This window comes from Brienomyrus brachyistius, unplaced genomic scaffold (genome assembly GCF_023856365.1).
Source record: "Brienomyrus brachyistius isolate T26 unplaced genomic scaffold, BBRACH_0.4 scaffold105, whole genome shotgun sequence".
NCBI classification, from domain to species: Eukaryota; Metazoa; Chordata; class Actinopteri; order Osteoglossiformes; family Mormyridae; genus Brienomyrus; species Brienomyrus brachyistius.
In genome coordinates this window covers 51,188-78,782 of record NW_026042380.1, presented here as the reverse complement: position 1 = coordinate 78,782, position 27,595 = coordinate 51,188, and the positions used below count along the sequence as shown (strand labels likewise).

Sequence of the window (27,595 nt, the reverse complement as noted above, 5' to 3'; positions counted from 1 at the left end):
ATCCTGACGCCACAGTCGCCCTGGTCCGGCACGCCGCTGAAGACACACAGCACAAACGAACCAAAACGACAGCAGAACTCCGTCAAACGATGACTGTTACTTTACCCAGGGGCCTGTTTGTTTTACCTTAAACTGGCTTCTTACGCTTCAATATATTTCTTATTTAAAAACCACAAGTCATTTATGAACTCAGTAACCAGTATACAGACCTTAACAAGATTCTGGCACTTAATGAGTAATCAACCAACGCAGTACTCAGCTGGGCTTCAGACACATTAATCAGGAGTAAATGTGGTTTTAAAAAGTTCAGAAGTGTTACAGAGTTTGTTTCAGGGGTGTCTGGAGCATGCGGCTGTCAGGGCGATGATTTGTGAACACGTGCCTTTGGCTAGGCACCAAAACACACCGAGCCGTCGTCATGGTCGATGGGGCGGAGGTCAGCGTGCACCACCTAGTGCACCACCTAAATGCCACCTAGTGCACCACCTAGTGCACCACCTAAATGTCACCTAGGGCACCACCTAAATGCCACCTAGTGCACCGCCTAAATGCCACCTAGTGCACCACCTAAATGCCACCTAGTGCACCACCTAGTGCACCACCTAAATGCCACCTAGTGAACCACCTAGTGCACCACCTAAATGCCACCTAGTGCACCACCTAGTGCACCACCTAAATGTCACCTAGTGCACCACCTAAATGCCACCTAGTGAACCACCTAGTGCACCACCTAAATGCCACCTAGTGCACCACCTAGTGCACCACCTAAATGTCACCTAGTGCACCACCTAAATGCCGCCTAGTGCACCACCTAAATGCCGCCTAGTGCACCACCTAGTGCACCGCCTAAATGCCACCTAGTGCACCACCTAAATGCCACATAGTGCACCACCTAAATGCCACCTAGTGCACCACCTAGTGCACCACCTAAATGCCAACTAGTGCACCACCTATTGCCCCGCCTAAATGCCACCTAGTGCACCACCTAAATGCCACATAGTGCACCACCTAAATGCCACCTAGTGCACCACCTAGTGCACCACCTAAATGCCAACTAGTGCACCACCTATTGCCCCGCCTAAATGCCACCTAGTGCACCACCTAAATGCCACCTAGTGCACCACCTAGTGCACCACCTGAATGCCACCTAGTAAAACTCCCGGCTTCGCTCTCTGAAATCACTCCTCACAACCGTTCACTGGTAACGGCGATAATTACCAGGCTGGCTGCTCGCGGGATTCCGGGGATTCGGGCTGGAAAGGAACCTGCCAGGCCAAGCTTTTAAGTCGCATACATAATTAGCGACGATTACTGCATGAACGTTTCTTTTTTAACTGCTGAACGCTGGAACTCCTTCCCCTGAGGAAAGATATCAGCTCGTAGGGATTTTTACCAGCTGAAATTCAACAACAAGTACAGCCCCTTCATTGCTGTGCCGCCTGCAATGAACAAATAACATAATCGGGGGGGGGGCATGCGTGGCACAGCAGGTTAGGGCTCTATACCTGTAATCGGATGGTCACTGGTTTGAACCCCAGGGTACACTGAGCCCCAGAGCAAGGCCCTGAATCCCTAATTGCTATCTGAGCCTGCTAACTTTTATGATAGAAGCGTCTGCTGATCATCTTATAAGGGGAAACTAGGTAAATTCCCAGTGACGGCGTTCCTCGCGTTACCTTGGCAGTGAGTGCTGTTCAGCCTCTTGTACCCATGCGGGCAGGTGGGGCCATATTCCTCTATGATGGTATGTGGTTTGTGGACTCCTGGGTCTTGGAATAGAAGGTGGGGGGGGGGGGGGGGGGGCAGAAAAGAGTGTTAAGGAGTATAAGCCTTTGGAACAGTGACAGAACTGGACTGTGCTGCTGATCTTTGAGCAACGTCGAGGGATTATTGCTTCACATCTTTCAAGTTATTTTCCGGCTTATCCACCCCCCCCCCCCCCCATGCCAGAGCAGCCAGAGGCAGCTTAGGTCTGCGGTGCCTCATTCCGCACTGACAGCCTGACACATCTGCACCATTCGAGAACACTCCCTTGGGGGATTCAACCTGCAAACCTGGTCAAGGCAAGCAGTCAGAAGGTGGACGACCGGATCGACAGACGATAAACTTTCTGACCATGTATGCTGCCGAATGGACGAAAACTGTTACAGAGTAATGGTGGCATGTTCAGTGTTGTTTTTTTTTTTTTAACAGGTTAGGTCGCTGTGCCTGTAATCGGAAGGTTGTAGGTTCGAATCCCAGAGTCACCCTGAGCAAGGCCCTTAGCTCCCAATCGTTCCAGGGACAGGCTGACCCTGCTCTCTCAAATGTACGTGGCTTTGGGTAAAAGCATCTGCAAAATAAATCAAATGGAAATAAGAAGTGGGGGGGGAGGGGGGGTCCAAAGACTGCCGCACTTCTGGTTTATGGAAAACAAACCGATTACTAGATTTGGTGCTTTTTAATGCCACACAGCTCCACGTCTCGGTCTGGGTCCAGCCACTCTGTGTGAGTTCCTCTGAAGTTCCTCCCTCGGCTCCCTGTGGTACGCTGGTTTCCCCCCGCGATCCAAAGACGCGCGGATTGAACTGGCGGTGACGGATCGCCCTTAACTGAGTGACCGCGTGTGCGTAAGTGATTCGCCGGTGGCGCGATGTGACCCCGTCACACAGCCCCAGGGTTCTGGGACCAAGCTCCGCATCACCGCAGGCTGAGAACTACTGGATTTAACGAGTTACAACAGACGGACGACGAAGCATGAAAAGACCCGCAAGGCAGAAAAATAACAAGCAGGACGTCCTCAGCCGGATTCCACCTTGTCTGGGAAGCGGAGATAAAAAAAAATGAGAATGGGAAAAGTTTATAGTCTGCGAGTGCAGCTATTTGGATGAAGAAATATGGCTTTAGCTTCTGGCAGAGAAGCAAGGAACATTTTTTCCCCACATTCGAGCCGATCTCCCAGGCTTCTGCTTTGAGGCTAAACGGCAGGGGCGCTTGTTACGGTGGAGGCAACCAGCACTCTCTGGCGGACCCAAAAACGTCACGCATATCCGAGAGCCCCAGGCGGCACGCCTCCGTTAGCCAATAGGGCGGCGACGTCCAAAGTAGCCTGACCCCGGCTTGAACAAGGACACCCCAGAACATGCATAACACTTTCCTACCACCGGCTGCCAAAGACGGAGGAGGGGCGTCTGGAAACCTGGAGTATGTTAGAAGCAGCCTGGGGTAAAAGCTCCATGGCAGTGGGGGGGGGGCATGATTCATACAGAGGGGCTAACCATACTATTAGCCAATGATATGTTTTGAATCAGTGAATGACAGCTGAGGCAGCACTCTGAGGACCAATCAGATTTTAGCTGCTCCCTCTATGGCCCCGCCCCTGTACACGCCCCTGATCCACTGCCCAGTTTATATGGTTAGGTAGAGGGGTTTGAAAACAACCTTTCTACTCAAATTTCTATCCAAAAATATGAAACGATAGTTTCTCAGTTCTGTGTATTTTGTCTTGACAGATTAATATGTATATTTTTGCCGCCACTAACAAATTCCTTTGTAGGATTCTGATTCTGATCTTCTAACTGCAGTGAAATATTTTACCTTATTAATTGGTTTTAGCCTCATCTACATGCAGACTGCTAGCGATAATGTAGATCGGCGGTGTTCCGCGAAGCAAGGTTTCTCAGTTAGCCGGGTTTACTTAAGCTAGAAGTCATGGTCATCCAATGAGAGTTCAGGCAGAGAGCGCTCCAGTTGGACAATCATGATCGTCCAATTAGAGTTTAGGTAAGGAGCATTCCTATTTGACAATCGCGACTTCTATCTTACGTTAACCCAGCTAACTGAGAAATCTCGCTTTGTGGGACACCCCCAGTCTAAAGTTATTGCTGCTTTTGTGACTAGGGGAGGCGCAGATGGAGGGCTCGGCACGCAGCAGGTCCACTACTCACACAACAGTTTGGGACACTTGTAGCACTTGTTCTGCCCCCAAGAATTACCCACGCTGCCACAGCAGTCCTCCTGATTGGTCAGTCCCGGCAATGGGTTACTGCTGCACTGTAAGAGGAAAGAGAGGCCAAAATCAGGCCTTTAATACGGAAACATCCCTGAGTCTTCAGGGCCGAAAAGCAATTTAAACATTCACTTAATTACATAAAATATATATTTTCCATATGGCATGCATATGTACGTAAATTTTCATGTATAATTTTGATTCACTGGACCAGCCACTTTGCATTATACATCCCATTCTAATTCCCATATGTGTATTTGATATTTGTATGTGTATTTATGTATGTGTGTATATTTTACATTAATAACTACTTTTATTTACTTTTCTCCACTTCATTTTTTTAATCTATGGTAGATATGAACAGCGCTCACAGAACGTCTTGGGACACTTGTCTCGTTCAGTAAAAATATTGCTAATATAATTTTTCTGTTTACAAAATGGATTCCACATTAGTTCTGAAAGAGCTGTCCTGAGTTAAAAGCTTCATTGACAGACAAGTGTTTTTTTTAAATAGCGACACCTTTGCAATAGTATAAAACACCAAACGTTTGTGCGTAGCATCCATTGTGAGTCAATGACTACAACTGCAATTAATAACAAAGTGGCAAGAACAGGACCGATATGTTAAACACCGTTTATGTAATGAAACAAATAAATTCACAACTTTTTACAGAATTAAACATTAATTCTGGCCTGCACATATGACAATAAATGACTTGAAATTTTTAATGCATAGACCATAAAAATATCCCCAAATCCAAAGACGCAGGGGTCTCCCAGGACAGCCATCCCCGCTTATAAAGCGACCGCAGTTCAGCGAGTTTATCAGAATCTGTTTTCTCTCCTTCTGTGAATCGTTAGTTTAACTGTGATATAAACGCCCACAGTCAGGCTTCCAAAACACATTAACGGCAGCCTCAAAAGCCATTACCCCCCCCCCCCTTTGACCCCGCCCTCCACGCATCCACAATATTTGCTTTTGAAGTGGAGATCGAGGGCACGGATCAAGGTCAGACTGAATGAGGCCTTGATGCTCTGTTTGTTGAAGGCGGACAAGCGATCCTTATTACGACATAATAAATAACAGTGAGTGAGAGCAGCCAGAGGAACAACAAGAAGAAAGACGTCAAAATACCTCCGACGCAGAGTAAATGGTAAATATTATTTTATCAAACTCAATGTGCAGTGGCTGAAATTACCAAGAAGCCAAAATGATTCTGCAAACCCATCCGCAGATGCTGATTGGACACTCACGGCTTGTTTGGGCGTGGTCTCCTGGAAGCACCGCCCCCGGGGCTTGTGCGTTTGCGGCACAAGGCGGACTGTGGTCTTGTGGGGGGGCTTGCCATCCGATTGGTCCACGGGATGGATGACGACGGCGGTGTCGGACGTGTGGTGGACGCGCACGTTGAACTGCACTGGAAGCATGAACGGGGAAGCCGGGTCAGATTCGAATCCGGGGTGGGGAGATATGAAGGGGGCGGGGCTTCAAGTTTAACCAATCACGTGAAAGGGTGGGTGGGGGGTACCTTCTTGCGAGTGATGCCCAGCACCCGGTGCCAGCGGGAGGGTGAACACGGAGTGGGTCTGTGCCATGTGCTGCCGCCCCGGCTCCCCTGGACCAGAAACATCTGGAAGCAGCTGCAGACTGTAGGCTGGCTGCTTGTTGCCCACGGCTGCCTGGGCTTCCTGGGTCTTGCGGATGGAGAACTGGCACAGGCGGCCAGTGAATCCAGGAGGGCACAGGCAGTGGCTGTGCGAGCTGCATACCCCGCCGTTCATGCATGTGTGACGACATACCACTGCGGGACAGAGAGAGAGGCACAAGTGTTACGTTTGTGTGTGTGTGTGTGTGTGTGTGTGTGTGTGTGTGTGTGTCTGTGTCTCACAACCACAAGTCCATAAACTCCCCCCCAACTCCAATTTCTTCCCTTATTGTCTCTTTCATCCCTTCATTACCCAAAAAATTCTTTGCAGTTCCATCAGGCATATGAAGCTTGATTTGAAACGGTTCATTTCAACTCGAGAAGTTCAGCACCGAAAACACAATCGTATCTCTAACTGACACTTTCGCAACAGGAGACGGATTTTCTCATGCCGAGTCGGGTCGGCCAAGTCTAAATCTAAACCGAGTCGCTGGGAGAAAGCAGAGTGATACAACAAAATGATGACAATTTAGTTACGTTTAACGATTAAAGCGCAAAAGTGACTGATGGCGTACGTCAAGTTGAGACACGTTGAGACACAAAGCTGAAAACGGCAACGCAAATAAGACAAAAACGACACGGAATCCATGGACGATCACAAGCACCGGTCCAGATCGCCGTTACCTGGATGCATGGTGCAGACGATCGGCATGTCGTCATGGCGATCTGCAGACGCACACATCTCACACAGCTGTCCATACATTGCATAATCCAGTTGCCTCAAGGTTTTGACCCTCACAGCTGGAAAGAGTATCAGTCGTCGTATGTTCAATGTGGCTATATTTTAGTTCAGGCCTGGGTCCCCAGTGTTATGGGATGTCTGGGTCAGAACTGTTCTGGATTTGGGTTACCGTGCCAACAAATGACATCAGCGCTCAGCTAGATGCCTGACCGTCAGCTCTTATACGAAGACATTAACCCTGCGTGGCACCTAAATCAGCTTTAACGACACTGAAACCCACCTTTGCATTTGAAAACCTCTCACACACTTGTGAACAGAGACACACTAGTCACTAACTCTGTTTAAGTCCCAGTTATTTTGGAAAACAAGAGACTCATTGATTACTCTGTAATTATACACTGCATTGAAAACAAACCGGATAATTAATATTTACGTATCCACAACTGGATGCAAGAATACTTACATAATCTTCCGTCTTCTATTTGCGTAATAAGGCGTTCTACTTCGAAAATATTACTTTTTAAAAAAAGGTTGACTGAAAATTAGTAAGGATCAGGGGTTTGATGGGGAGTTTTGGGACCGAGAAAACATTTACAAGAAAAGATTTGAGAAAGTTGGAGGCTCCGTGACTCGGTAGGTAAATGAGATCAGACCAGCTTGAAACTTTCGATCACTTTTTCAAGCCGTCTGTGAAATACAGCGGAGGGTGGAAAGCAAGGGAGCCAATGTTATTTCGCTCCCTCTCGTCTGGGGTTTGGTCCCTTTACCAATTACCGTCTGAGCCTTCAGCGTGATTGTCGGTTGGAGCTGAAAACTATTTATCGGCGAGCCACAGTTTTGTCCTATGCATCACAACGATCCCTTCGAACGCGCTGGTTTCACTCATGTTAATGCAATTAACCCGAAAACCACTGGCTTCTGTTTGCGGCGGTGCCTCGGCAGTGGCCGGCTGACTCACGTCCACCGTCCCGATTCATTACATGGATTTACTTAAACAACGTATGAAATATAATGAGACCGGCGAACTTAAAAATCTAAATGTCTTGGTGTTGTTTTTATATCCCCCCTTCATATTTTCATCCTTCAAACTTTAATATCGGCGTCTAATAATGAATACGTGATAATCGATATGATATGGGAAAAAAAGAACTTGGGAAAACAAAAAACCTGCCGGGGGAAAAAGTGCAGGTCTGCATCAGCCACAAAAAGCCCGAACCACGCTGAAATCCAGCGACACGGGAAAGATTACTCACGGATCCACCCAGCGCGCCCAGCCCAGGCGGCGCTAATGCAGCGGAGACACATTGAAGCAATTAGGGGAGGACCGACCGTCTACTGAGCCGCCCCTGGGCAGCCCTGTAATGATGGGATTTCTTCACAGATCACGAAAAAACACGCGCATTGACTCAGAACTCAAACCAAGTCCACGCATGAAGGCAAATATGAAAAAGGGATGTAGCCCCCACGCATTTCCTTACTACCGGTAACAATAAAGTTGCGATCGGCCAAGGCTTTTTGGGATGGGATGGGATGGGATGGGATGGGATTTGGGGGGGCTTCGGTCTGTTGTTTTTCCAGACATCTCCTTCCCCCCCCCCTCCCCCAGGCTCCCCGAGCTGAGAGAGGCGGTCACGCTGGTTAAGTGAGAGCTGCAACTGGTCACACTGGCCGAGACCGGGAGACCTTCATGGAAAGTGGCACTTGCGTCGATCGGTTGCGCCGGAGTCAGTTTTTCCAATTTTCTGAAACTTTATTTTTTAAACCCAGACCCATTGACGCGAGAAAGCAAAGGATGTCATATTTCTGCGATGAAATGCCAATCCGCACGACGCGCAGAGCATGCACCCGGCACCTGCGGGCATTTTAGAGGAACCTCAGACAGTCCCTCACAGAAATGTGGCCATCGACTACCAAACTTAGTATAAGAGGGGCTCTTCTTAAAGCAGAAATGCGGAAACAGAAGCACTTTATTGCAAAGCTTTTTTTTCTTTAATTTGTTCTGAAATGTTGGTTTGAGGGATTGACCGATCCGAGTCATCAGTGGCGCCGATGCAACCGCTTGAATGGGACGGCGAGTCGACAAATGAAAGGCGACCAACCCAAAAATGCCAACTCAAATAGAGAGAAGAAAGACAATTAAGAAAATAGCGGTGGGGGGTCGGTAGATTTGCCTTAGCGACCCCTGTTGGTACCTTACAGTAAATGCGCTTAGTCAACTGTTATATTTAATTTACATCTCGTCCTTACAGGACCCAGGTCAGTGACGCTGGATTACGTCATAATTCGGGAGGCAGATGACGTGTAAACAGCTAACTTAGATCAATTGCACATCCCTTTAAAACAGTCCACATGGAATAGAGCTCCTGGATTCATTCTGGATGGGAAACCCGATTCATGGGTTTGTAGTTTATGAGTTCAGGCTTCAACAATCAAGGCCAAGTGTTTGCTTTGGCCTTTCCAGGTCCTCGTCTGTCACTGTGATTACTCTCCGTCAGTCCTGAGGACCAGGCTAGACATTTTCCCAGACTCTCATCATTCAACATACTGTAAACTTAATGCATGAAATATCTGTTAAACAAAAGAATGTCCTGTGATTTAAAGGCATTTAGGCGAGATAAATGCCATGTGACAAACCGATAATGCCCTTGCAGGACCAGGACGAAGGTCTGGAAACCTTTCGGTGGTCTCAAAACTGTGCCCTGGCTAGCTAGTTATCTGCTGTGTGTGTGTGTGTGTGTGTGTGTGTGTGTGTGTGTGTGTGAGAGACTCTGTTTGGGCCTTTTTTGCCCCCCTAGCGCTAACGTCACAGAACCACCGGCAGAATTATGATGTCACTGTTGTTCCTCTCAATGGAAATATTAACTAAAAATCTGTGGATCCGTTCAATATAAACAGAGACCCGGGAATGCTGGGAAACCTCGGACAGCTGGGAGATTTGGGGGAGCCAGGAAAGCCCCGTAAACATGTTTTACCTCACAGCGCCATGGCCTGTTGAAGGCGTGATAGCGAAACAATGGCACAGAGGGACAACGGCAGAGAAATCAGCCAAACTATAATGGATATTTTTAGTTCCTTCATTTCAGTCAGATCTCAGACTCTGTGCCAGAGATTTTCTCTACCTGCGTCAACAGTTTTCGCAGCACACCTTTGTGTGCCATTTCTGACAGTGTGGATCCGTACACACATTTTTCCAAAGCATCTTACAATAGATCAGGTCTATTCCAATCATGGTCCAGGAGCTCCAAACACAGCTCATTTTCCAGCCTTCCTTTACCTGTGAACCAGTTGTAAAGCCACTGTGCCCAATCAGAAATAATTAAACTAACGACCTGGGAGAACTGAAAACACCGCCCAGAATCAAGGTCCAGATTTTAAGAGCCCTGCATCAGAGAGAATGGTTACAATTTATGTATATTTATAGGGAATCGAACCCACAACCTTTGTATTATTCAGACAACACTCTACTTGTTGAGTTCAGTTAGTTGAGTTGTTAGTATCCAAAAAAAAAATGACAAACATGCGTGGTACAGTCTGCCCAAAATGTTCCTCGGAGACAGCAGGAAGTTGTTTCACGCGTCTCACACGCTCCCTGTCCAATTTGCTTCTCCCTGCCTCACTACCAAAGTTTAATTGTCCAAGCATCTCGGTTGTCAGACATGAGCCCTCCTTCCTCTTTAGTGTTTTTTTTTTTTTTTACATAAATCAAAGCACTAGGGCACTTCAGTTCTCACTCCTCCATCATATTGATCACCCCAGTGAGAAAATCCTGCAGGACAGAACTTTTCTTTATTAACATCCAGCAAGGGATTTTTGTAACAGAATAAGAACTTAAACTTGGCATTTTCCGATGGAACTTACTTGCGATTTCAAGACCTTCCACATGAGACGTGTATTAAGGTTAATAAAGTTGCATAAGAGGTTTCTTGTTCCATATACTAGTAATGTGGTTATTGTTTTGTTTGAATTCGCAAGACGTTCCTGCCAGTCATTTACTCAGATTTACTACCAAATAATCAAACTACAATTGATTACAGCACCTACTGAAATTGTACAATGATCCAAGCAATACTAAGCAAGAGACTTGTTTTCATTTCCCATAATTCCTCACTATGTTTATGATTACACTATAAAGCCTCACACTACATATTACTACATACTACTCAAGTGAAAGTGAACCTTTCGCCTTGCGGTCGTCATCAGCGCGGCACACACACATGTCACGCCGTCTCACGCTGTGGAGTGGAACATCTGCATTGCACTCAGGACCAAGCTCATTCCACGGGTGACTCACCAGAAGCCTGCGAGAAGCATTAAACGTCACTCTTTTTTCATTTTACCCGCAGATCGGAGAACCAGATGTGAGTCAGGACGGGGCAAGATGGCCGGAACCTTCATCACACAGAGAATCTGGATTAGGTCTTAGCAGGCTTCTGTCTGAGAGGGGGGTCGCACTCCAGGACATTCTGTAAACACCGTCAGCGGGAATCTCTACTCACTCATTTACTAAAATGGCACCCTGGGCCTCTCCGTTAAAAAAACAAAGTAATATGGAAGAGGTGGATTTTGAGGTGAGCTCTTACTCATGTGTGAGTCAGGATGCTGGAGGTAGGCCACCCCGCCTGCCTCGCTCCCGGGCGTCAGAATCGTCGCTGCGCGGCTTCGCATCGAGCTGTGAAGCGTCCTGACTTGTCGGCCACCCGCTTCCGGTCCCTCGTTAAACATCCTCCCACGCGGCACCCGCTCAGAACCAACAGGAGGCCTCAACTCAAATCATCTGCAATCCGACTGCCTCTTACCGGTTACTTCGGACTCTCCGGGAGCTCGAAAACTACCACCCTTACATAAATAACTCAGGTCCAGTTACATCTAATATCATTGGTGACTCACATATATTTTCATACATTTAGCTCCTCATCTGAAACTTTTAATAAAAGTTGAAAGGTTTTTGTGTGTGGTTCAGCAGGTTAAGGTTCCGTGCATATAGTCAGAAGGTTGTTGGTTTAAATCCCACAATTCACTGAGTAATCTTACCATCGGGCTCTTCAGCAAGACCCTTAAACCTCAATTACCCCAGAGACTGGATGTCCCTACTTTTTCGAAAATGTACATCACTTTGGACAAAGCCATATGCTTAATATATAATGAAATAGGCCTTACATTTGGCTACTCCATTCATGGGACCTAAACCAACCCTACATTAAACATTCAGTTTTGTCCAGTGTCTAATCATATGGATTGTTACAATGCATAGGCAGCAAAAATGTGGCAGGTTGTGGAAAGAAACTGGACAGGCTGCAAACCAGCAAACCTGCGTCAAAGATCCCAGAAAGACAAATAAACGCAGCTACCAGAGCCCGATCCGAAAAGCGGTGTGGCGTTTACAGGAAGCGCAGGCCCCTACGACCCCCCCCCCCCCCAGGCCACCCAGCTCACCTTATTTAAACCCTGGCAGGCAGAAGCCTAACTGGGGCTAACTGGGATTCTTTACCCGAGGCACGTTATTGGCCCAGAGATGGGGATCAGTCTCGCTGAATGTGCAGCTGACCAGTTAAACCAGCCCCTGGCTAATGCTATCAGTGCACAGTGCCAATGGTATAATTTTACTAACCAACCTTGGCTGTTTACCATACATCTGGATTTATATATAAAAGGACGGCATAAAAGGAGCTGGCATGACCATATAAAGTATAGATATAGATATTACCATCCATCCATCCATCTTCTAACCATCTACACTGGTCAAGCTTCAGAGGGACAGATTTAGGGCAGATGTTCGCTGATCTGGCCTCCTCCTCTTCCTGTGACGGCTGACACACCTGAAGATTAAGTTGCTAAGCAACACAACATGAAGCTCTGATTTGCCAAGCCCAACCGTGGCACTGAAAGCTGATTGGCCCCTCTCCCCTGTCACTCACCGACTCAAAGCATATCATTGGCTAAAGATACGGTTGGCCCCTCTATATGAATTATGGCCCCTCTTGTGCCCCCCGCCTTAAAAAAAATCCTAGATTCTTCGCTCACCCAATGTATTTTAACCATCTACATCAATAAGCAGTTGAGACTAGACATGACGTGGACCAAGAACGTTCAGCTGGGCACTCTGGATCAAACACGGAGCATGATTTCCCTTAACGAGCTGATTAGCATAAGGCCGCAAACTCTGGGTTAATTATACATCAGAATGTCTGAAAGGCAGGACTTTCCAGCATCTGCCACCGCTGTGACCGCAGCTCGTGACCCGCTGCCAGCTACACTGGCACTTCTGAGATTCCCCGCGATGAGGGTGATGATGAAGAGTGCGACACTGCACCCCGACCGCCTGGCCGCGTCCTCAAATAGCCCTGCCACACGCCAGCGACAGAGGGCCCCGCCAAGCCGGGCTGGACGTCTGCAGTCGTTCCCAAACCCGACGAAAATGACATAATCACGGCCTTCGAAGCACAGTGCTGGGAAAGGCGATCTGGTACGTGGGGGTACATGGGGATAGGTGGGGGTACGTGGGGGTACATGGGGATAGGTGGGGGTACGTGGGGGTACATGGGGATAGGTGGGGGTGTGTGGGGATAGGTGGGGGTACGTGGGGGTACATGGGGATAGGTGGGGGTACATGGGGATAGGTGGGGGTACGTGGGGGTACATGGGGATAGGTGGGGGTACGTGGGGGTACATGGGAATAGGTGGGGGTACGTGGGGGTACATGGGAATAGGTGGGGGTACGTGGGGATAGGTGGGGGTACGTGGGGGTACATGGGGATAGGTGGGGGTACGTGGGGATAGGTGGGGGTACGTGGGGGTACATGGGGATAGGTGGGGGTACGTGGGGGTACATGGGGATAGGTGGGGGTACGTGGGGATAGGTGGGGGTATGTGGGGGTACATGGGGATAGGTGGGGGTACATGGGGATAGGTGGGGGTATGTGGGGGTACATGGGGATAGGTGGGGGTACGTGGGGGTACATGGGGATAGGTGGGGTACGTGGGGGTACATGGGGATAGGTGGGGGTACGTGAGTGTACATGGGGATAGGTGGGGGTACGTGGGAATAGGTGGGGGTATGTGGGGGTACATGGGGATAGGTGGGGGTACGTGGGGGTACATGGGGATAGGTGGGGGTACGTGGGGGTACATGGGGATAGGTGCTGGTACGTGGGGATAGGTGGGGGTACGTGGGGGTACATGGGGATAGGTGCTGGTACGTGGGGATAGGTGAGGGTATGTGGGGGTACGTGGGGATAGGTGGGGGTACGTGGGGGTACATGGAGATAGGTGGGGGTACGTGGGGGTACATGGGGATAGGTGGGGGTACGTGGGGATAGGTGGGGGTACGTGGGGATAGGTGGGGGTACGTGGGGGTACATGGAGATAGGTGGGGGTACGTGGGGGTACATGGGGATAGGTGCTGGTACGTGGGGATAGGTGAGGGTATGTGGGGGTACGTGGGGATAGGTGGGGGTACGTGGGGATAGGTGGGGGTACGTGGGGATAGGTGGGGGTACATGGGGATAGGTGGGGGTACGTGGGGGTACATGGGGATAGGTGGGGGTATGTGGGGGTACATGGGGATAGGTGGGGGTACGTGGGGGTACATGGGGGTACATGGGGATAGGTGGGGATATGTGGGGGTACATGGGGATAGGTGGGGGTACGTGGGGATACGTGGGGGTACATGGGGATAGGTGGGGGTACATGGGGATAGGTGGTGATATGTGGGGGTACATGGGGATAGGTGGGGGTACGTGGGGGTACATGGGGATAGGTGGGGGTACGTGGGGGTACATGGGGATAGGTGGGGGTACATGGGGATAGGTGGGGATATGTGGGGGTACATGGGGATAGGTGGGGGTACGTGGGGGTATATGGGGATAGGTGGGGGTACGTGGGGGTACATGGGGATAGGTGGGGGTACGTGGGGATAGGTGAGGGTATGTGGGGGTACATGGGGGTACATGGGGATAGGTGGGGATATGTGGGGGTACATGGGGATAGGTGGGGGTACGTGGGGATAGGTGGGGGTACGTGGGGATAGGTGGGGGTACGTGGGGGTACATGGGGATAGGTGGGGGTATGTGGGGGTACATGGGGATAGGTGGGGGTACGTGGGGGTACATGGGGGTACATGGGGATAGGTGGGGATATGTGGGGGTACATGGGGATAGGTGGGGGTACGTGGGGATACGTGGGGGTACATGGGGATAGGTGGGGGTACATGGGGATAGGTGGGGATATGTGGGGGTACATGGGGATAGGTGGGGGTACGTGGGGGTACATGGGGATAGGTGGGGGTACGTGGGGGTACATGGGGATAGGTGGGGGTACATGGGGATAGGTGGGGATATGTGGGGGTACATGGGGATAGGTGGGGGTACGTGGGGGTATATGGGGATAGGTGGGGGTACGTGGGGGTACATGGGGATAGGTGGGGGTACGTGGGGATAGGTGAGGGTATGTGGGGGTACATGGGGGTACATGGGGATAGGTGGGGATATGTGGGGGTACATGGGGATAGGTGGGGGTACGTGGGGATAGGTGGGGGTATGTGGGGGTACATGGGGGTACATGGGGATAGGTGGGGATATGTGGGGGTACATGGGGATAGGTGGGGGTACGTGGGGATACGTGGGGATAGGTGGGGGTACGTGGGGGTACATGGGGATAGGTGGGGGTACATGGGGATAGGTGGGGATATGTGGGGGTACATGGGGATAGGTGGGGGTACGTGGGGGTATATGGGGATAGGTGGGGGTACGTGGGGGTACATGGGGATAGGTGGGGGTACGTGGGGATAGGTGAGGGTATGTGGGGGTACGTGGGGATAGGTGGGGGTACGTGGGGGTACATGGGGATAGGTGGGGGTACGTGGGGATACATGGGGATAGGTGGGGGTACGTGAGGGTACATGGGGATAGGTGGGGGTACGTGGGGATAGGTGGGGGTATGTGGGGTACATGGGGATAGGTGGGGGTACGTGGGGATAGGTGGGGGTATGTGGGGGTACATGGGGATAGGTGGGGGTATGTGGGGGTACATACGGATAGGTGGGGTATGTGGGGGTACATAGGGATAGGTGAGGGTACGTGGGGTTACATGGGGATAGGTGGGGGTACGTGGGGATAGGTGGGGGTATGTGGGGGTACATGGGGATAGGTGGGGGTATGTGGGGGTACATGGGGATAGGTGGGGGTACGTGGGGATAGGTGGGGATATGTGGGGGTACATGGAGATAGGTGGGGGTATGTGGGGGTACATGGGGATAGGTGGGGGTACGTGGGGATAGGTGGGGGTACGTGGGGTTCATTTACTAGCTTTTTAAAATCATTCATTTATCAGATGCCTTTCCCCAAAGCGACATTCATGTTTGACAAAGAGGGGTCTGACAGTACCTGGAGCAACTGGAAGTTAAGGGCCTTGCTCAAGGACCCAACGGTGAAACCACTCTGCTCTGGGATTTAATCCGACCTTCGGATTTGAACCAATCACAGGCCCAGAGAGCTCATAGCATCACACTCAGAAAGAAGACCCCCTGATGCACTGGGGGGTGACATTCTGCAGTGGTTTTCCCCTCATTCAAAGATCTTCCCAATTTTAAGTCTAGCCGTAAAACCCTCTGGTTTAAACTAGGGATGCCCTGTTCCACTTTTTTGGTACCCTGATCCGATCCATTCATTATTTTTATCTGCCAATTCCAAGCGCCGACTCGATTTTTAAACAAGTATTTAAATTAAGCAGACAGGCAATAGGATCTGGTGCATTCTTGGTCTGAGTGACCTTCGTGATTTTGCAGCTTTTGTTGTATTAAATCAGGCTCTGACTGTGCACTTGCACACATTGCAAACATTCCAGTAGCCGTTGGCATACTTTGAGATTCTCGATAGTTTGTAGTTTCAAACCATGTGCCTCAGGCTTACTGCAGTGATAGTGACAGAACCTTACAATCTGCACAACTCATGTAAATTAGGTGGAGCGGGAAATTAAATATATCTAGCGTTGGATCGGGATGTGGTGGCGGACACTGATCGATTTAAATGCCTGTATCTGCCTCTCAGCTCAGGACATCACTGATTCTAGGGCTTCCATATCCCAGATCTCCTTCCAGATAGTTACAGCACGGAAGCCCCACATTCCACCTTCTGGCTCCAAATGGCTGCTCGCTCCCTGTCCCGTGAAATTCTTTCAGCTCGGAAAAAACCGTGGGCGTTTATTTGAGCACATCGGCCTCTTCAAGAGCCCCGCACGTAGACGACCCGCTACCCACCACGGCTGCCTGTTTATCCGCGTTTAGTTTTTACACCTCTGTGTGCCAAAATAAGGCTCAATCCATTTGAATGTTTTTTTTGTGGCCCACACAAATGGCTCTATTGGAGTCAAGAATTAGGCAAGACATTTTCAAGATAAATTACGGATTAAAAAAATACAACTTCTCACAGTACCGTGCTGACAGTACGTCACAGAAAATGTCCTCGCTGACATCGCAAACGCCATGATTCAAACACAGGAACAAATAAAATATGAATCAACTACTCTGAAAAGCAGCCCACCGCTATTTTCTTCCTCTAAAAGAAATAATCCTCACATAAGTCAAACCGTTTCTTCATAAATATTAAAGCGCACGCTTGGGCAGAGATATGAGCACCAAGTACACAAACTCCATGAAAGCAGATCAGGTCTCACACAAGAGTAGATTCATAGGAAAACTATGGGCCAGATCTATTAAGTTAGTATTTCCAGTGCTACTTCAACCTGCCCTCAAAACTCCTGCCTTAAAAATGGAAAATTCCACCTAACTAGCATTTTAGCCATTGCTACTCCAGTCACCTGGCAAAGAGAAGCTGCATTTTGGGATTCTCTGAAACCGCAAGCAGTTTAACAGGTGCGTCACACAGGAAACCTGTGAGGAAACACCAGGGATGGCAACAAGTCACTTCTTGGTGAGTCCAAGTCAACTCTAGAGTCAAAACATTGCAGTCTGAGTCAAGTCTTGAGTCATTTGCTCTCAAGTCCAAGTCTTTCCGGGTAAGCAGTAAGGAATCCTTAAGGAAATGCCAGGGATGGAAACAAGTCATTCCCTGGCATGCCCGATTCAAGTCTTGAGTCATAACATTTCCATTCAAGTCAAGTCTCGAGTCATTTGCTGTCAAGGCCAAGTCGAGTCCAAGTCTTTCCATCATTTTTGCTGTCAAGTCACAAGTCAACAAATTTGTCCACCTATGTCCATTTTTTTTTTTACCTTTTTGCTGCAGCAAAAACCCACCACAATATGTCATAGGATATGTACCTTATAGGCAGAGAGGTTGCAAAGAAAGTTGTCCATTTGCCCTCAAGTCCAAGTCGAGTCCAAGTCTTTCCATCAGTTTTGCCGAGTCAAGTCACAAGTCACCAAATTTGTGATTTGAGTCCGAGTCGATTCGCAAATCAGTGACTTGAGTCGCCCTGGGAAATGCATCATCAATGAGTGTGAGCGAGTCTGACATGGGATTTCCCAGAGGCCTGTGCACAGCACAGTATCCATACCTTGGCAGCAAACCTTGAAATGTCGGTGGCAAAAACAAAAGAAGTAGAAAGCATCTTCAGTCAGTCCAGTTCCAGGATGGGCTATGAAACTCAGAAGCCTTCACCACTCGAACACGACTCCCATACCTAGAGATTGCCTTACCCTCATGAGCAAATGAAGGAGTCTGTTCCATGGCTATGCAATTAACTCATAGATAAACAATTATCTTAATTATTATAACATACAGTAAGCGAACAAAACTCCAAATTCACACTGCTACTTCCGAAACCATACAATGTGACCACGTGACCATCTCTCCCCCATCCTGAGCTAGTCCTTCCCCCTTCATGAGAACCTTCCAGTAACCTGAGAGTGCGAGAGCATAGATCCGCTGTTATTAATCAACCACCGACATGGTTGAACTCTGGGCAACCCCGGGTAAGATATATTACAGCATACTTACAGTTTTGTTTAAAATTAATAAGCAAAATTTAAAAACCCATTTGCACCATTCTTTTAACGAGTCATATACGAGGAGTTCTGAGAGAGTAGGGTGGACCTCCTCTAACTGCCCCCACACTCCCCGAAAAGGTGACCATTCTGGGACATATTCTGAACTACAGCCAGGTCTCACACGGAGATATTTCAGGAATGCACATAGCTGGAAAACACTGTCAAAATCAAAAGAGTCTGAATCAGACAGGTCTGAGTTTCTCTGATTTCATGTTTCATGGCCGGTCTTTCATTATTTACATCCGAAACGAACAAGGGTTCCCTTTCCGATCACGGGGTTAACTTGAATGGCCACTTGTCATGACCGGCCATCGGAGAATCCCCCAAATGCTACTGCCAACCACACTGGCTCGTTTCGCTTTTGGCTCGGCCCGAGATCGTTATCCCCGAGACTGTATAAACTGGGTGCTCAGGCCTTGCTGATTTACGGTAACTCTAAGCTGGAAACCTTGGAGGACTGTGGCGAGGCCGCCTCTGGTTTTGGGAGTGAGAGAGACGGAGAGAGAGGGAGGGAGTGGGAAAACAGCTGTCTTTCAGGTTTGCGGACAGAATTCCTCCGCGGTAGCAAACCCTGGAAGGCTTAGTGAACAAACAGAGTGATGTGTTGTAAAATAAATTAGGGGTGAAAACAATGTCCAAAATGACAGTAGGTAAACATAGAGACTTGCCCGTTTATTGCCTCCGGGTGGTCGTATTTTTAGCTTTGATTAGTGTGCCACAATGGCTGAATGATGATGGTTAAATGCATGATATCACACACTGTCACGAATTGGCAATGGAGACCACTATCTTGTTCTTGCTACAAAAAAACACGGAGGAATCCAGTCTTTTCCCACACAGAGGTCGTAATTCATCAGCCCCAGTACAGCCCACATAAATAAAGGTCTTCTCCCCATATTTTGTATTTATCCATACGTTAAGACGCCACTCCCACCACCTTCAATCCATATTCTATATGTGCTTCTAAATTCGCCTCTGTCTCTCTTTTGTTTGTCATTCTTTTCGTTTTTCCTCTTTCATGCCCACATACAAACACACGGGCAAACACAGGAACAGACACTCGCAGACAACACTCGACACAAACATGCCACATGACTATTACACAGACCTGCACAGCTGCACCGACACCTAGATAAATACAGTCAACAGAGCAGTTAAAAATAAATCGGCGACACGCAGTGCTCCCAGAGACGACCGATCCTGCACAGCCAGTGAATTGTTCAGCCTTGGATTTGGTGCTAATTATGAAGGATTTATTGGAGGTGAAACTGCAAAACAGCTTTTAAAACGATGCATTTAGATACTAAGGTTCAGCGTAAAAAACCTTGGTCATTAAGATGTAAAGAAGTATTACATGAAAAATATATATTTAAAAAGCTAAATTCCTGAAAGTGACTGCAGAAAACTAAGCCCAATCCTCAAATATGAAATTGCAGTAACTATTAAAGTATTAAATTGAGTGAAAAAATATTGTCAATAAGATAGTTTTACTGTATTGGGCCTCAATTGGACTTGGCATTGAGAGCACAGGCTATACATAGCAAACCATTATATTTGATGTAAATGTATGTTAACAAGTTGTGAAATATATTTAGTATTTTTTTACACCAACGGCAGCTATAAAATCTAATATTATGACTTGTGTGGACTCGTATTTCTTATAGTAACATAAGGAGAGAAGTTAGAATGGAATAAAACACCCTTTTATAATAAATCATTAAATATTTTTCTGCTGGTTCCATAAACGCTGCAAATACCTGACTATAAGGAAGGTCCCATCTGTACACCGCCGCAACTTAACGTCGAGACCGGCACATAATTTCATAAATGCGGCTTTCATAGCAACCGAATTAGTTTCCTCGTTTATTTTTATCGCTGTAGTCTATTTCTGCACCACCTCGTGTTCTGGGCCAAAGTGAATCGGCAAAGTGTAATTAGGGGCTTGGAACAGAGGGGGAAAAAGAAAATAATTTAAGGCCGTTCTATGGCTTGACAGGGAGAAAGGGGAAGCCCCTAATCATCGAAATAATACGGGACTGGACCCATATTCATAATCGTTTTGGAAATACGCCTAAGTCGTGTGTACCTTGCATTCCCATCTGTTGCTTTTCAGTTTAAGACTAAATGGCCCCGCAAGATCAAGATGCGATTACAACGTGTTTTCCTGCGTTCTTTCTTTCTGCTGCACAGCCCCGACTCAAAGCAGAGTGGCCCTCTTGTTAGCTTTTGCTTCTCATTACCCCGGGCGGCCGAGAAGGAGCGGCGCGCCGTCGAGGCGCAGACTGTCCGGCACCGCGCTTCACAGCCGCTGATAGTGCGCGTGTGGCAGACGGGCGGCTGGGCGACTGCTTCGGAAGACATGGATGTATTATTGAAACTGCAGTAACAGCTACAGCACTGCACATCATCATGCTCATCTACTACACATATGACAATTAATGGCACTTGGACACTTAAGGACTATTTATTACTACGGAATTCCGGGCAATACTTTGTGGATCTTCTCAGCTTAAGTCTGTAGCAATAAATCAAATATTTACTAAATGAAATATCCTACATGATCATGTCCATGACCAGATAAATATATGGGTGTCATTCACGGTAAATATTTGCATTTCAAAACCATAACCACATACTGAAAGGGTGTAATGCAGGGTGATGCAGTACAAACGTACTATGCTTTCCAGGGAAACCATTGTTTCCCAATTAAACTCTTATCTTTTTAAGGGACATGCCAACGAAACCCATGGACGCCAATCAGTTTTTGCTTATACGATTCGTATTACTCATCATTTTATGTATTTCCAAATTCACTACATGCGATTTCAAAGTTTTTCATATTATAGACAAAACTTAGTTAATAAGGAGCGTAGAAGTTGTCCATCCATGCACGACAGTGTTCTGGCGGGCATCACTCACCCACTTTAAAGCCGTTTCCCGTGAGGGTGTCGGCGGACTGGCCGTTCTCGCCGATCAGCGTGGTGTTGCTGCCCTGCTCGCAGGTGTCTTGACATTGCCCCTTGAGACAAGTCCTCTTACAGATAAGAGGAGCGATTACCACCCTGAAGCGCTCCCGGGCGGAGATGCGCTCGGCGCCGAGGGCCAGTCTCTGGACACCCAGCCAGATAATAAGCAGATTGGAAATGACTAAGGAAGGCATGCTGGCATCCTTATATGCGGAGCGACGATGGTGAGAGCAAGGGGTCAGGGCCAGGGGATAAAGTGCTAGCAGGGGAACAAAGTCCTTTTTTTCCTGATGTCTCTTTCCCCGACACTTCTCAGCTAGAAACAGCAAATGATACCTTAAAGTGAAAAAGCAAACGTGGAGGCAAAACCTCTCCAACTCTCCTCCTGCTTTTTTCTTTCTTTTTTTTTTGGCAAAAGAACTAATATACGTGTGTCCACATAACCGATCCCAGCAGTTCAGAAAAGACCGACATGACACTAAGTTATTTTCTTCCTGAGAAGGAACAGAAGGAGTCGTTGCTAGTGTGAAGTCTGATAGCGAAATAAAAAGTTTCTTCCGGTGCCTCTCGTCTTTTCACTCGTCCTCGCTGCCTGCTGTTGCCTTGATGGTCGGTGTGCGCGTATCTGAGCTTTTGGAAAAGAAGGGAGGAGAGAAAGAGAAGGAGCCAATCCGACCGAGAGTGCGGAGCTGGCGGCCGGCCAGGCAGCACAGAAGCAGAAGTTTGTTGTTACCCGTTCCCTCCCGCTTCCACCCCCCACCCCCTTCCCCTCTATGTCTCTTCTTATTCCCCAAAGGTAAGGACAAGCACCGTTCATGGTGCTGTTCTCGGTCCGGGCGCCGCCAGGACCCCCGATCTGCACTTTGAGGGGACGATTATATCTGGAGAGTCGCAGGTTCAATGGCAAATTTCCAAAACGAAATCACAGCGCTTATTTCGGATTCAGGGGATTTGTTCGACAGAACTCGATATCTGTATGCAATGAATGGGTTTAGTTTGAAAAGCAATACATCTGCCAGGTGCCGACGGAAACTTGCACGGAGTTATGACTGAAAACTGTTCTTGCATACCTTAATAACTAACATATAATATTACGCACAGATCTGTATGTTGAGATCTCGGAGGAAGATACTACCTGTCACCGTGCCAAATATAACTTAAGTCTACACCGAAATCTTGGATGTCTGCCCGTTTCACTCGGATATTTCAGCATTTCCCTCAGTTTAACATTCATTAAAGTAATTAACGGGGATGTTTGTATATGATATATAATTAACTTATGCATATTTAAAAAAAAAACACACAAAAGAAATCCCCAACCGACCCGTGTGCTGGCTGTCAGAGTTTGTTTTCAAGTCAAGTAGCTCGGCTGAGGTCAGGAATACAATCCCGGGTCACCGAATTGGCCGGCGGGAGAAGTGAAAGTGGGGGGGGGGGGGGGGGGGGGCTGAGTCACATCCTGCGCGAAAGTGAGACGGTTCGCTCTCCGTCGCTACGGAAATGAGCGAAGTGCTTTGGCCAGGCCTCCCAGGAGCTCTGGGGTACACACACACACACACACACACACACACACACACACACACAGACCTATAGTCATATCTTTATGGGGAATCTCCATCCATTTCTATGGGGAAAACTCTAATCCCAACTGTGACAACCTTAACCATACCTACCCAACCATAACCTTAACCATAAGTAACCAAACAAAATACAAGAGTATGAGGATGTGAAGGAATATTTATGTTTTACTTAAAAAAAAAAATATATCCAATTCAATGCAGAATTGAAAAAGCCCGGTCAAACAGTCAGTTAGAGTTACCCTTACTCACAGGCCAAATGGTGAAATTACTCTGCTGATGCTGGGATTTGAACTGGCAACCATCTGAGCACTGGCACTATGTCCTAACCCACTGAACAGACCCTGCTGAAACTTTGCTTAAGTGAGAAAAGGTGCCCTGTGTTCTCAAATCTGAGGAAGACACCAAACTCTGCTGCAGCTGTGCCTGTGGATGGACCACACCATCTCCATCGAGGGGTGGTCTCCAGACTAGGCAACAGTTAACGGGATTTAGGCCGGAATCTGTGGGAAAGTAAAAATGCGGTCAGCGTTAGCACACAACCTTAGCAAGGAAAGCGCTATATAGTAAAAGGAAGTAAATCACCCAACGGCAATGCCGACCTGTCACTCACAGAGACAAGTCTTCAATTTAACAATCACCAGAGCGCATTCCTATGGCTATGTAGGTCTCCAATTAGCAAAGCGCTATTTTTTAATCCTTATCCGGCTTGCTAGCGACATAGTAACATACCGGGGTACGTCAATCAGTTTAATGCGTGACTGTTAAACTTTCCAGCAAGCTTGTGAATCAGGACAGGAGACAGATGTTTGTGCTGTTCATCATCCAAGCATCGACACCCTTGCAATGACATCATCGGATTCATCGAGCAAACTAAAAGCAAGACATGGCGAGGACAATGACCCACCAGGCTGTTATTATACAAGTTTATATACGCGTTATACAAAGTATTCAGATAAAATACGCCTAACGACGCCCCTGGTGGTAGTAATTTGTTTTGAATGTAATTTGGTCTAATGGTTTATTAAATATAGCGGTATCCTGTCCTTTTTCAGTAGTAATTTTAAAAAGAAAATATTCAGCAGGGGGAGCTACTGAGTCGTTTTTGCCGATGGTGCAAGGGGTGGGGTGGGGGGGGGGAGAGAGATCGCGTTTCACAAACGAATTCATCTGGTAGTTAATTTTTAATGACTTTCTTTCAAGGGTGAAGGATTTGTTTGTACCTACAGAGACCGAAATATCTGTTTTCAGATAAGTGCTATAGCTTTCTGGGGTGTCACGCTATTAAACAGTTAAGTGGTGGGGTGTTATTAGTCGAAATGACAATATAATCAGCTATTAAACTCACGGGGTGTTTTGGTCGCACCATCTATGAATAATTTAACATTTTGAGCCAAAACACTAGTTACATAAGTTTAATAAGGGATATATATATATATATATTTTAACACACTCCTATGGCAAATACGTTATAGAAAAAATACACATATTGCTTTTTTTCAAATAAAGAAATATCCTTTACATTTAAACGAAGGGAGAAGCTGTAAAAAGTGATGATAATTGTTTTATTATACACTTACAGTTATTGACGTTATTCTGAAGATTTACACGGTGACCACATTAATGGATTTTTACTGAGAAGCTTGGCTTCTGGGAAAAAAAAAAGATTAATTTGCATATTTTTTATTATGGCACAGTAATTAAGAATTTCATTAAAGAACAGCAGCAACAAAATCCAAAATAACACACGTGGCAAATATAATAGATAGACATACAGATCTTACTGAGCAGGAGATGCTAGTTGTCTCACATTACTTATAACAAAGGGGTGTCGGTCGTTTGATCTTTAGTGACACTGCTGGCCCACATAACAGTGTTGCCAAGGAAACACCGAGTCTGACATCATCACTCGGAGCGTTTACCACAAGACGCACACAACCCAAGCAGACGACAGCCATGCTAAGGACATGGGTGACGACGTCCACAGAGCGTGGATGTCTATTTGGGTTTAGCGTCTACGTGTTTTTTTTTTAAATAAATGTTTGTTTGCTGATTTTTTTTCCCATAATCCCTTTCATACTATCTCAGGGAGCACTCCTCCAGACAGTCAGTGACTCAACGGGTGGAATTTCCCTGGTCTGTCGCCCTGGGTGGGACAGCGGCCTTACCACGCCATTACTCCAAACACCACAGACGTCACTCGGCATGTTGTCCTATAAAGGATCATGGAATGGTGATTATTAATAGCAACTGACACCATGATGGGGCCAGCTTCAGTCTTCATGCCCGTTCTTGCTAGAAAACTGATGGTGTTGGGCTACATTCCATCATTAAAGCAACAGACGGCTCCACCACTGATTATAGCACCGGTTCTACATTCCAGGCCAAGCCAAAGGTATTGTGTTAGGCCCAAAGACCCTGTCCTGGCCGGTAGAATATTTAAATGTTATTCTTTGGCTGTTTAATTTCCTTGACACACATTTTCGGTTTACAGTCTTATAATTTCATTGATGTGAAGAGGCTTTCAACTGGCATCGGTGAACATTGAACAAAGTGTATACCGGAAACCAACTACATACGCATGAATTCGGCTCTGACATTTCCAACGAGCAGTCTAACATCCCTGTTTTAATATTGTGATGGCAAAAGCCCGAAATAGATCAGGTCTGAATACCTGAATTGGATTGACAGCCAAGACCAGAGGTTCTTTTAAGTTCTTTTAACTTATTACCCAATCGTCCTGGCCAGAAGTAGGTAGTTCAAGCCAGAGAGTAAAAGTCCAGACCAAGATTTTGTTTCAACCAACCAGTTGGATACTCTGTGACTGTGACTCTTTATACTCAAATGGTTGGATGAAACAAAATCCTGGTCTAGATTTCTACTCTCTGGCTTGAACTACCTACCTCTGGCCAGGACTATTGGGTAATAAGTTAAAAGAATGAGAAAACAGATTTATTCCAGCTCTAGAAAGAGCTAAAAAAACCATATTCAAAACATATAGCCTGTAGCTTTAGTTCTTATTATGGTGAAGTATTGGAGAGACTGCAGTAATTATCTGATATGAGGCTCGGCGGAGGTGTTACCCAAAGCTTAGACATTCAAGCATTCAAACTTTATCCCAGAGGCTTAATCCCTCTTAATGTTATTCTCTGCCTTGCGCAAGTAGAATATGGGATTGGCATGGAACCTCTGTGGTCCTCAGTAGGACATGCAGGTACAGAAAATGGATGGATGGATGGGTGGATGGATGGGTGGATGGATGGATGGATGGATGGGGTCTCAAACTGAGAGCATGGTTGTTAAAACATCTGAACTAAACAAATTATTTAGGGGTCATTCGCCTTTTATTTGGGGTCCAGTCCCAACCTCATCACGCGTCTGGCCCGTAGTACTTATGTCATCTATATTTGCGTAAATGAATCAATTTTTTAAAATGCATTGGTACCTTTTTCATGACATTGACAAGACATGTGATATTTCCACCAGCAGCTGAATAAATATCATGTGCCAGCAAGACGTTTGTTTTCAGTGTGACATTTCCACTGTTCCACCGTAGAGAAGTATTTCCCAATCTGGTCCTCAGGAACCCGCAGACGGTCCATATTTTTGCTCCCTCCCAGCTCCATGGAGGGAGCAAAAACGTGGGCTGGCTGCAGGTCCCAGAGGACCGGATTAGGAGACACTGCTGTGTGGCGTCCCAGAGCGCCGATGTTGGTGCGAACGACACGCCGGGTCACCAGTCGGCACTAGTGGCAGCTGAAATGTCAGCGTGTCGCCGTGTTCGAACCACATGGGCGGATCCCGGCGAGCGGTTTTTCCCCGAGGGCAGTGAAGCAACATGTCGGTTCGCCGCGGCGCCCACCGTGAGGCAGTCGACCGCGCCGCATCACGTCGAGCCCTGATTGGTGGGGGCTCGCACGGCTCGCACGACTCACAGCCCCCCTACGCACGATTCCCATCAACCCTCATCTCCAGAGCTGTAGGTTCCGTCTCCCCCCCCCATCTGTGATGTAAACGCCGACCCCATGAGTCACAGTGCTTTCGTAGTCTCCCTCTCCCTTTAAGAAAACATTTTCCTTTAAACTGAGCCCTCCCCACTAGGACCACAACCTAATCCCCTCCACATATACATCATTAAACATCCCTAAGAGATCTGTCTGTCTGTCTCAGGGGGTGTGTCCGCCGCCCAATGTCGCGTCTGTGGGTCTGTCACCAGGGCGAGTGGCTTGTGTGTGTGTGTGGGGGGGGGGGGGGGCGGAGACTAGCGTCACCAAACCAGCCTGCCCACTTTTACCAGGCTTTTTTTAATGGGGCACTTTATAATAGTTTTGTGATCCTTTTCCACGTTTTAGGTCCATTCACCTCCCTCTCTGGGGGGGGGGGGGATGTAGATTTAAAATTCTGGGTTAGAGCAAATGTGTGGCAAACCAGAAATGTTTTTTAAGATAACAGCACGGTTCATACAGTGCTCAAATAAAGTCGTGGGACGGTTGCTTAATTCAGTAAAACAAAAAAAAACCCAGTAAATTTATTGGTTTTATAACAAAAATCCTTACTATAATCATTTGTTCACAATGTCACATTATACATATATCACATTAAAATACAGTTTAAGTAAAACATTCAAGCAGTCGTAATTTGAGACTCAAATTATAGTTTTAAAAGATACGTTCCG

General features: G+C 47.4%; 1 protein-coding gene and 1 long non-coding RNA gene across 4 annotated transcripts in view; both read right to left on the bottom strand.

Annotated features, from left to right (window-relative positions):
- LOC125727639 (latent-transforming growth factor beta-binding protein 3-like) overlaps positions 1-22,048 on the bottom strand; it is a 45,279-nt gene extending 23,231 nt beyond the window's left edge. For 2 of the 3 annotated variants that reach the window (XM_049004491.1, XM_049004492.1), the window contains exons 1-5: positions 21,297-22,047; positions 5,518-5,790; positions 5,243-5,406; positions 3,927-4,032; positions 1,677-1,769 (exon numbers count right to left, since the gene is read on the bottom strand). In XM_049004491.1, the coding sequence (XP_048860448.1) occupies positions 1,677-1,769; positions 3,927-4,032; positions 5,243-5,406; positions 5,518-5,790; positions 21,297-21,537 (877 nt within the window). In that variant the 5' untranslated portion in view covers positions 21,538-22,047. Of the gene's footprint in view, positions 1-1,676; positions 1,770-3,926; positions 4,033-5,242; positions 5,407-5,517; positions 5,791-21,296 lie in introns of all 3 variants that reach the window. The other variant, XM_049004493.1, reaches the window with a different exon arrangement.
- Positions 14-1,664, bottom strand: LOC125727641 (uncharacterized). Its single transcript, XR_007388810.1, has 3 exons — positions 835-1,664; positions 568-648; positions 14-498 (listed from the first exon to the last, which is right to left on the bottom strand). It is a non-coding gene; the product is annotated as an uncharacterized LOC125727641 (long non-coding RNA).
- Positions 22,049-27,595: the final 5,547 nt, after the last annotated feature.